Below are 11438 nucleotides of genomic sequence, written 5' to 3'. Positions count from 1 at the left end.
CAGCCTTCTGGTTAGCAGTCAAATGTCTTAGGCACTACGCCACCAGAGCTCCTGAAGTAGTCAGTGTTCCTTAAAGGAGAGGACAGCAAGATTTCATCAAGGTGGACTTTGGACATCTTATCAGGAGGGCTCAGTCCCTGGAAAAGGACAACATGCTTCATAAAATAGAGGGTCATAGACCAAAGACCCAGATGGACCTGTCCGGTGGCTGCAACAGTGGGCTCAAACGCACGACTGTGGGGCTGGCGCAGGACCCACAGCATTTCGTTCTGTTGTACGAAGGGTCACTAGGAGTCAGAACAGACCCGCCAGCACCTACCAGCAATCTGCACTGAACTGGCTTGCCAGGCCTTCTCCCTCAGAGCCGCTGAGGGGGTCTGAACGGCTGACCTTCTGGTTAGGAGGCAGGAGCTAAACAGTTGTACCACTTGGCCTCATGACTGCCACATACCAAACTGTAAAGCCATTTTTGAGACAACCAAGAAATAATGGACATGAACTCCACAGAGGTGGCCACCGAGAAACCACTGTTGATTTTACTACGTGTGATAATGCTGTTGGGTTTAAGCTGAGTGAAAAAAAAAATCCTTACCTGCTAGAGATACACATGGAAGGCCTTTAGGGATGAAATCAAACCACTTCCAAGATTTGTTTAAAATACTCCAGTGGGGATTGTGGGCACAATACTGGCAAAACACTGCTGAGGGACAAGGACCTGCGTCCACTGTGTCAACCTTTCCAACTTTGTGCCTGTTTAAAATTCCATTTATATAAAAGGTCAACGGAAGACAATCAGAAACCAGAACACAATGAAGACCAAAACCCAAGATTGCAAAACACCAAATCTATATTTACATCCACATATAATAACATAACTTTATTAAGCTGAAATATATCATAAATAAAACAAGTCATGTCTACTGCTTGACAACTGAAGTATCCACAATTAAAATAAATCAAAGTGGAATGAAATAAATACATAAAACAAAATTCCAATGAATTGTACCTCTATTATATGTACTGTTGTCTCAAAAGAAAAAAAATATATATATATAAAACCAGTAGTATTCCAATAGCTAACACTGATGGGCGAAAATATATTTTGAAGTACAGGGCCACGGGAAAAATTTTTTTTTTGCATTTCCCTGCATTCCGAAATGTGGCTGGAAAGAATCTGAAAGCCCCAAAAGTTTCAGCACAGCACAAACTAACTGTTTTCAAGTAGATTTGGTGAATCTTTTTTTTTAAAAAATACAAGATTAAAGTTCAGCCCTCCTTTATCACATGCTCACCTTTAAAACTAACAGTGACAGTTCCAGCGCGCCTTCTATGACGCTCACTGAATTAGGCAAAGACTGGGTCAATCACGTTGCAAATGTGTTCATCTTCCAAAAATAGGCTATAAAAGTGCAAAACTATGAAAACAGAATCTACATTATGTACATATGGCTCAGCTTGTTACAGGAAAAAGGCCAAGAGTGTACGCTTTCCTGATGCAAAGCACTTCACTGTGATGCCGGCGGCTGATCTCCGAGGACCCACTCGACTGTGGGAGTTAGGACTTAATCGAGGACACATCACGTTGCATAATGAGAAAAGTCAGCATCTCTCCAGCTTGTTTTCTTAGGTCTTTCCTCTTGCTCTGCACAGGGCAGGGCAAGACCAGCTAACAGTGCAAATCTATTTTGGAGATGGTTTCCCGTAAGAGACCTGGTGACCGTTACCCCAGGGACTGCCGGGTACAGGCAGCCGGGGCTGGCATTGAGGGTGCAGGGGTGGGCGCCAGCTGGGGGCCAGCCTCCCTCTCAAACCCATTTTACATGAGCGCTGAGAAGAACACTGCAGCTTCAAAATGACCAATGGGGCAAGGCTTGTTCAGGGCAGCATGGGAATCGGCAGGGAAACAGTGGAGGCTGGAACAGGTCATGCCCTCTCAGGAGGCTCGGCCAATGGCCACTTATTTAGAAACAATGTGCCTACAGTTAGCTGCGTATGTCCACAGTCACCCCAGATGCCAGACACACCCAGACTTCTAAGTACCAAGCTAAGATTTACCCAACACTTTTATTTCCTTCAACATTGTTTCCCAGTATCTGGGATTCACATGGATAATTTAGCCAATAGTTTTTACATATCAATGTAGGCAAATGCCACCAAAAAATGGAATTCTGCAATAGAAATGATTCACTTGACAGAAAACAAGTTTCAGAGCCCCACGCGCGGCTCAGAGCATTCACCGAGCATCTGGCTGCACGACAGAGGTAATGCTTTTCTGTAAACACGTCCCACAGACCATCCCGGCCCTCAGCCAAGGACCGCGGCGGCTCTGGGACCACCTAAGGAGCAGCTAGAAACCAGGATCCATCTTAGCCAGCTGACTTGCTGAAGCCCATGAGAGGGACAGCAGTGGGGGCGTGGCTGACCTCAACGTCCGCAGCATGTATTGACAGAGGGCCAATACTTCAGTAAGACAACAAGAGACCATGGGGAATTTAACATCATACGAATCATTGAAAATTTAAAAAGGAAAAATGACAGCATTTTAAATGAAAGCACACAGCCCACAGAGACTGCTCAAGACGGACGAGCCACGAGAGGAAGACGACAAACAGTATTTCCAACAAGCAGGTTTCCAACTGAATATATTTACAGATTGTTACCTGAGGTGCAAGCATTATATACTCTCCCCACCCCACCCCCACCCAGATGATTTCAGCAGCGCTCAAGGATGCAAAAAACCACCACTTCCTGTTTGGTCAATTCTAAAAAAAATATTATTCAGGAACAAAATAGAGATTTCTGGTCTCATCTGTGTATGACCCAACGGTTCCGACTACAGTTTTTATTGCTATTTGGTACAAAAGTTAACAGAACAACTTTACGAAAGTGTAGTGTTCCTTATGTCCTATGTACAGCACGGTCACAGCTTAATCAGTAGCTTCCCATCCGGCTCCTCAAGGACGAACTAACGTCATGCCAGGGAGAGTTCACACTGCTATCCAAGACCTAGGGGACGAAGGTTTGAAAAGTGATTAAGGTGGAACTGAGGAAGCCTTAGAAAATCTATTTTAAAATAATAATCATAATAATACAGTAAGCAAGTAAATAAATGTAATCAAGGGGGCCTAGGAGTGCAGGGAGAGCCATTTCAAGCTCACACTTTTCAGAGTCTCCACAGACCAAACAGACGACGACGCACTTCTGAAGAGATTGCTAAAGTCTCCTCAATGGTGACTCCGACTGGATGACTCAGGCGAGACTCAGAATTCACAATTAGCAACACCAACTCTGGCAGAGGCGATGGTCACCAACGACCAAGTCTGAAGGTTTAGTGTGAAGATGAGGGGGAGAACGCGTGGGATGAACAAAGGCTCCAAAAAAGCACTTAAAAGTGGAGCATTCAAGCACCAGCTTTGGAGTCAGGCACGGCACACCTGGAGCCAAACGCAGGCTCCTGCCATGAGCTGGCACAGTGGGGCTTTGGGCAGAGTACATAGCCCAGGTCTCAGTTTCCTCATGAGCAAAGTGTGCACGAGGCCTCCCAACCTTGGGGTCAGCAAACATGTCAGCTTTGCAAGACATACAATGCCGGGTAGTAAAAATGTCTAGCTTTGGGAGACCCTTGGATCTGTCATACTCATTCAGCTCTCATGTTATATTAGGAAAGCAGCCACAGAAAATGTGTGGAGGAAAGGGCATGGGTGTGTGCCAATAAAACTTTATTTACAAAAATAGGTGGAGGACAGTTTGCTGATCTAACTCATGCTGCTGTGACAAGCATTTGACAAGATCATGTTCACAGGACACTCTTCTCAAACTCATTGCCGTCGAGTCGATTTCGACTCATAGCGACCCCTCCTTGGGTTTCTGAGGCGGTATCTCTATGGAAGTAGATTGCCCACTCTTCCTTCCGCAGAGTGGCTGGCAGGTTTTTGAACAGCAGTCAAATGCCTTAAGCACTACACCACCAGAGCTCCTAACTAGATGGTTAATAAATGCTAATTCTACTTTTATTACCATTGCTGACGTCCAGAGACCCTGATGAATCTAAATTTTAACATCTAAATAAAAATTTACATAAATCTTATTAAATTGTGTTGGACACACTAGCTGGTTATGTTTTAACTAAATTAAATGAATAATTTATATTTTATTAAAACATATGCTCACCTTTTCCCAAAAATTAGGAAATCAAGTTTTTTTGTCGCTTGGTCGATAGTGTGCATTCCCACTAAGATTCCCGTGGGCTCTCTTTTGTAGCATGCTGCTGGGTAAGTGTTGATACGACATGGGTCTTTGTCCTGATTGGAAAAAGAAAAGGGTAAAAGGTCATTTAGAGGAAGTTAAGCCCAGAATTTTTACTTAAGTTATTAAAGCTGAAGTTAGGGTCCAGGTTGTCAAAAGGAAAGGGCAGCATAAAATATTTCAAACCCACAGACCTCAGGAGCCAAGACTGTGCAGAAGAGGGGTGGAGAATGAGGCTCATTCAACATAAGATGTGCAAAATAGCCTTTTCTTCAAACGTTTAACTCATGTCCATTTTAAGGACAAGGACAGGGGATGCTTTCAATCAAAGCAAAAATGAACACTTCCTCACGATTTCTGTCCACTACTGGAGTATCAAATATCAAAGGCAGTGCCTTCTCCTGGGCTGCCCCGACCAGGTCAACCCACACTGGGTTATCACTGCTAGAACGCTGGTACCCGACCAGGTCAACCCACACTGGGATATCACTGCTAGAACGCTGGTACCACACCGAATCCTTCATCTGAGACCAACAAGGACTGAGGACAAGGGTGCATTTTGTCTCAGAGCAGCATAAACCAGCAGAGCTTCCAGGTGCTCACGGGAGGCAGCGTGGTTTCATCAAGTTAACCGAGTGGGACGCAGCCCTGCGACACCCCAGGCAACCTTTTCGCATGCGTGAGTGTGTGCCAGACGCCTCAGCGGATGCTGCCATGAGGAAATGTGAGCTTTGAAAATGCTTTATTTGACAAATTAAGTTTCCGTGGAGAAAGATGCCAAAATAATCTACGAGATTAACAATTTACACACGTGGGAAAATGTTATTTTAAAAATTCACTCAATGACACAAAGGCTACGTAGACAGTCTGATTCCAGAAGTCCTAGTGGCAACATGGCTCACCCTCCCTGCATGCTCTGCTCCTCATGTGTCAAGGGTCTTCACTGATACTTACTGGGGCCCCCACCCCCACCCCAGGAGGGAGGCACGGGCCGGGGTCTGGTCCATTCCTAGTGTACAGTCTAGTAGAGCTGGTGAGACACAGACTGAAGCAGCCCCTAACCCCACGGTGTGCCAGGTCTCAGCAATGATTCCACCCCTCGTCTGTCAGTCTGTCCTACTGTGGTGGCCTGCATGGTGCTGGAAGCTATGTCACCAGTATTTCAAATACAAGCAGGGTCCCCCCAGTGAACAGGTTACAGCAGCGCTTCCAGACCAAGGGAGACCAGGAAGAATGGGGCCATTCCCTTCTGAAAAAAACTGGCCACTCAAAACCTTAGACAGCAGTGAAACACTGTCTGGTGTCTTCCTGGGAAACTTCGTAAAGGGCAGAACAATGCTGCACTGTGATGACCCACACCATCAATGTGCTGAGGAGAAAGAAGACTACGCTAGGGAGGCTGCGCCAACTGACACCAGACCTTCAAGAGCAAGCAACGGATTTGCTGTTTGTCTGACTCTGCCTCCTAGCACTCCCATGGGAGAGAGGACTGCCCCAGAGGGTCTCCTAGACGGTGATGTTTACGGAAGCAGATCCGCAGGTCCTTCTCCTGTGCAGCCACTGGGTGGGTTCAAGCCACCAACCTTCATGTTGGCAGCTGAGTGCTTAACCGCTGCACCACCAAGGCTCCTCTAGTAATGGAACAAATTGATGTTTTTCACTCGATTTTTTTCTACTTTTACCATCACCTCCCTATGTAGAAAAACTGACTTAGTAAGAGATGAAGCACTACAGTGTGACCTTGTGGGGCAGGGTTGAGTTTTGGGGGGCCACTGATAACTGCCATATCTGAGAACTGTGTGGCCCTTAAGAACTAAGCCCTTGGGGTTGCTGAGGAGCCCAAGCCCCTTGAGGAATACATGGATTAGACACTAGCTCCCACAGGCACAGACCCAATTCAAGCATGTCAGAAAGTACCTTCTAGCGCTGGGCTCAACGGCTGGCTACCGGCAGGTCCACAGCAAGGGTACCGTGGTCCCGAAGCACCACAGGGCTTCTGAAGCGTCAGCAGGTTTGGCGCGTCGACCTCACTCGGACTCAGGAAGTTCGATTTTGGGGACAACACTGATGATGGTGGGTAGACACATTCCTGAGGCAACAAGCTGGAGATCCCGCGGACAACATGGTACTTGGGGAGGTCATGGCTTCTTCTGTGGTGATTGGGCCCAGGCTGGTCCACGTCAAGAGCTATCACACTCGGTTTGAGTCTTTTGGGAAGTGGCTCACCAAACTCCACGCTGGCACTGCTGCCACTCCGATTAGAGAAATAGTCTCTTCCGTGAGTGGCCCACGGGCTGTCATTCTTGGCAGGGTAGTCAACGGCACCATTGACGTGGCCACCGCCAAGGGCGGGCTGGGGTGGGGCTACAGCCACAGGCTTCAATTTTGTCTCCGGTCGTTTTGTTTTATCCGGTGCAGGGGAAACACTGGTTTTAGAGAGGATCTCAGGCTGCTGCTGCTGCTGCCTGGTGGGGACAGCCCCTTGTCCTCCGGCGCCCTGTGAGGGCCTATGGGACTTCAGGTTGCTGGGGACTAAAGTGCTGGCGTCTGGGCCCGAGGTCAGCGGAGCTCTGCCCGGCCCCAGCGGGCACGGCTTCGACTTCTCGGACGGCAGGGGTTTTGCCTGCATGGGGAAGGCAGGCTTGGGCTTGGGCTTCTGGGAGTTAGGAAGGGGAGGCACGTCCTTCCCCAGTAAAGCTGGCGGGCACCCGGTACGCCGGCTCCTCAGCAGGGACTTGTTCCTGCAGTTTTTGTGGATGTCAGGGTTGTATTTATGCTCCAGTCTCTGGTGCATCATTAAGACCTCCGGGTAAAACGTCTTGAAGGTACAGAAGGGGCAGCTGATACTTGGAATCAAGCTTTTGCTCAAGGAAATCGCTGGGCAGCTGGGAAGGGCCCCCAGGGACAGATTTAAAGGCTTCTCCTGACAGTCTGTGGGGGGCTTGGGTTTGCAGTCGGGGGCGCCCTCTATGGCCTTCTCTCTGTGGCTGACTTCCATGCTGTGGGTGGCACTGCCATCCGGGCGGGCAGCAGCATCCACCTCCGCTTGACAGAGGCGGCTGTCTGCCTGAGGCTCAATGGCCGGTCTCTTTTTCAGCACATCCAGGTAAGCAGGGGCGGGGTTTCTAGTCACCCTGTCAGCACCGTCATCGGCTGCAGCTTTGCGGAAATCCTGAGCATCTTTGTGAACGGGCGCGAGCCCAGCACTGCCTGCAGCGTTCTGCAAGGCTGAAGGCACCTCCTTAGGCTGCTTCGCAGGCGGGCTGCCTTTCGCATCTTTGGCACCGTCAAGAAACCGCTTCAAGCTTTTGGTCTGCGCACTCTCCGTGGCTAACAGTGCATTTTCTGTCTCCTGATCTTTACCGTCTTGGCTCTTGGCTTCGGCAGCGATCTCAACCTGCTTGTCCTTGTGATGTCTCTCCAAGTGATAGCGCAGGGATGTCTTCTGGGCTGCAGCGTAGTCACAAAATTCACATTTGTACGGCTTTTCCCCTGAAATGAGGAAGGCGCTGTGTTATGGGAACTCACGCGCAGCCTCAATGCGGCTCTTGGGAAACCAGACTAACTCACTACAGAGTCCAGGGTCCCTTCCTTCTCCCTTCTCTAGCTACTCATTTTCTTGTACTGAATTTCTCCTGAGCTGTTTGAATTTACCACCCTTACTCTACTGGAAATTTTTAAATGTGAATATATGCCTTTAAGGACAAATAATAAAATAACAGCTGCATTTTCGACTTTTCTCATTTAATCTTCCTAAGACCCCCATAACAGTGAATAGTACTAATCCCTTTATTATTATTATCATTATTATTATATATTACTCATAAAAATCATTTATTAAACTGTTTCCTGTTTTACAGCTACAGTCTCTGGGGCACAGCAGAGAGCTTAAACCAACTTGCCCAAGGCTGCACAGCTAGTAAGTAGCAGAAGACACTGACGTCCCTGCAGGCTCCTAAGCCCATTATGTTACAGCTGCTCCTACAATCTAAGACCACTAATACACTTACTACGAGAAAGGATGTGGCATTGAAACATGTTAGAAAAGCTTTAATACGGTAAGGGTCTGAATATGGTAGCCATGAGCTAGCCAGGACCTTTAGCTTCAAAAAAGGATAACACAACAGGTTCAAGCTACAACGATTCTAAGAGAGTAAACCAACTGTAATCAGTCCACCACAGATTTTTTCTTGAAATACACCCAGGATCTAAAAGAATACTCGAATGGCAACAGCAACAAAATCACAGAACTACATTGTCATTCTTCTCATGAATACATGTTTACGAAGACATCGATAGACCTTTACCTGTGTGCGTTCTGAGATGAATATTGAGGTAATAATTTGAACGGAAAAACTTCCCACAATAACTGCACTCCCTCGAGGATGTAAGATGCTTTATTTTTCCTCCATCATCATTTTTATCTTAAAAAAGAAACAAAAATATGTATGTTAAGGAAACAGTTGCATCAGAATAAGCACTGATTAATTACATCATTAGCAGAGAACAAATGAACCGCCCTTACGCCCTGAATGGATTATACTGTGCTCAATCTTGTTTCATTAAATGAAGTCTATCAGTGTTACAGCGCATCATAATAAAACTGAACTTGATATTAAAAACATAATCAAAAAAACAGCAGCACATGAGTAAAGTGTGCTGACTTGAATTATTAAATATTCTGGATAAAAAAGTTTTCTGAAAGCATAAAATAAACAATGCTCACATACATGTTAGAGTAGAACCAAAACAGACAAAAACACACCACATGCTTCTTTTGAAATGTTATGGCCTCAACAACACGTGCGCTTTTGTTTTGTTTATCCTGGGTGTAGCCTAATTCGCTGTTAGATTTGGTTCCTTGCTTGGCTCAACCCCAAGGTAGGTTATTTCTACCCTGGTTGGCCCAGGCGGGCAACATCATCTGAACCACACAGGATCACCACACGGAGAAGCATGGCGCCCACCCCCACCCCCCATCTAGAACCGCTGGCTTCTTCAAAAGTCACCTGGACTGAGCCAGTCTAACTGGCCAATGCTCCCAGCCAATAGGAAAAAAAAGCCATTTCTCCTGTGAAGATCAAGCATGTAGGCACTAGAGGGCAGCAAGCACAACGTAATCTTCAACAGCAAATGAAAAGGCTTGGCCACAGGGCAAACACCCAGAAAGCTTGTCAAAACTGAGCCAGTGTTGGAGAGCAGAGGGTACTTCCACAAGCACACCTGGGCACCTAGATACTCCTGACGAATCACCATCTCGGCCCCAAAGGACACGCGGGAAACCTAGCCTGATTCTTTGCTGCAGCATCAGGCCAGGTACCGCTGGGTAAAGGTCACTCTGGGACCGGAATTAAATGAGGACTGTATTTCAAACAATCACCAGCTCTCAGACAGACAATGAGATGCACTACAGTTAAAATAATCCTCTCCAAATGAAAAGCCTAGGTCGACAGACACCCTCTGTACGGCAGAACCAACTCACCACATGACAACTCTACCAAAAATCTGGTCACCTATTTAAAAATCCATTTTAAATTGGTCGTTTTACCTTGAAAACCTACATGTCCCACTAAAAGGTCTCTTTCCTATACCTTCAATGATCAGCTTTGGCAAACCTCCAGGTGCAAATATGACAGGATCCACCCGAACTGCTAAACTCCCCTCTAAGGAAAAAGTGTTCACCTTAGAAAAGAGAAGTAAAATAGCCCTTGATCTAAAAAGGTGTCACAAAGAAGAAGAAATGCTGTCCTCTGATATTCATGAACGTAAATCTAAACAGAACTGACAGTACAATATACACCTGGATGTAAGAAAATGAATTCCCTTTACAGGGAAAGCCCAGCTCACATACTTAACAATCAGCCCCAACTAGCTGTACCTTGCTGCAATTTTCTACTCCCAACTCTGTGTCAGGGCGTCAGAGCCAACAGGTCAGCGGTTTGAACCCACCGGCTACTCTGTGGGAAAAAGATGACGGAGTCTGCTTCTGTAATGATTTACAACCTTAGAAACTTCATGGGGCAGTCTTACTCTGTCCTATAGGGTCACTATCATCACAGTCAACTTGAAGGCAGTGGGTTTGGTTTGTTTTCATTTTGTGAGGTGACTATGCTGTTCTTTAGAGGATGGAAAAGAACCTTCCAAGCATAGGCCACTGAAATGCTCCTTGGGAGGTGGAAGGCAAGGGTTAATGGACCAATTTTCCCAACAGAAATCAGGGGAGAGAAGGTTAAACAACATGTAAATGGTCACAAACAACGCAATGGCAGAACCAAGAGACAGCAAATCTGGGTGCTCCCATCTATGTGCAGATGTCCTACCCACCTGGGGACCTGGCCCAGGTCTCCCCCATTCTGGTGCCTGGGTCCCCTGTTAGTAACTGGCCACTGGGGCATCTCACAAGGCCTAACCCTTTCCCCCTTCCTGCGGGCCTCTCAGCAGTCCCAGATATTAATGGGAGTCACTTAGAGACCAGGGCTCTGAGGTAGTAAAACAGTGAAAGCCCTTTTATGACATCATTAAGACACCATGGTGTGTTTTCTGGGCTTCTGACAACTGAAGACTTGTGCCAGGCCAAGTGCTGTGTTTCCTGTGTCCCAGGAAATACCAAACCATCTAAATATTTTATATGAAAACTACTTCTCTCACATGTTATGTGATCAGAAACAGAACTAAAGGGCACAGCATTTTGTCAAGTTCATCTTGTGTCTCATCCACAGAGCTTTTGAAGACTTCAAACACACAACACAGTTACACTGAAAGGGGACTGAGAAGTCACTGTGGTGGTCTCTGGTCCAGGCCACTTTTATTAACTAGTGTCACCAAGCCTGGAGCGCTCATCACTCACTCATTGACGTCCTCCTACAAGGGCTTCCAGCTGGTTTGTGTGGGTCCAAGCCCAGCTGAGAATCTGTCAAATCATATGCAGACACAAGAATCCGCTTGTGAAGGGGCAAGGTTGTGGTCACTGCTTGGTCACAGCCAGCTACCCAGAGGGACCGAGAGCAGTTGAACTTGCGGGCTTGGCACCAATAGTCACAGGGGACATCAAGCTCAATTGCCATAACATACTATACAAAACATTGTTCCACCTCCCACTTTGGCAAGTAGCGACTGGGATCTTAAAAGCTAGCAAGCTGCCATCTAGATGCAACGATGGGTCTCTCCTCGTCCAGAGCAAAGAAGAATGAAGA

The 11438-nt window shown here is 46.9% G+C and overlaps 1 protein-coding gene across 1 annotated transcript in view; it reads right to left on the bottom strand.

Moving 5' to 3' along the window:
- Window positions 1-4191: 4191 nt before the first annotated feature.
- ZNF217 (zinc finger protein 217) overlaps window positions 4192-11438 on the bottom strand; it is a 10780-nt gene continuing 3533 nt past the window's right edge. Inside the window, exons 2-4 of the mRNA XM_007938303.2 lie at window positions 8553-8669; window positions 6163-7737; window positions 4192-4301 (exon numbers count right to left, since the gene is read on the bottom strand). Of these exons, the coding sequence (XP_007936494.1) occupies window positions 4192-4301; window positions 6163-7737; window positions 8553-8669 (1802 nt within the window). The remainder of the gene's footprint in view (window positions 4302-6162; window positions 7738-8552; window positions 8670-11438) is intronic.

This window comes from Orycteropus afer, unplaced genomic scaffold (assembly GCF_000298275.1).
Source record: "Orycteropus afer afer isolate SDZICR_OR568_19922 unplaced genomic scaffold, OryAfe1.0 scaffold00049, whole genome shotgun sequence".
NCBI lineage: Eukaryota > Metazoa > Chordata > Mammalia > Tubulidentata > Orycteropodidae > Orycteropus > Orycteropus afer.
Note: the sequence above shows the minus strand (reverse complement) of the source record. Positions and strands in the feature narration are given on the sequence as shown.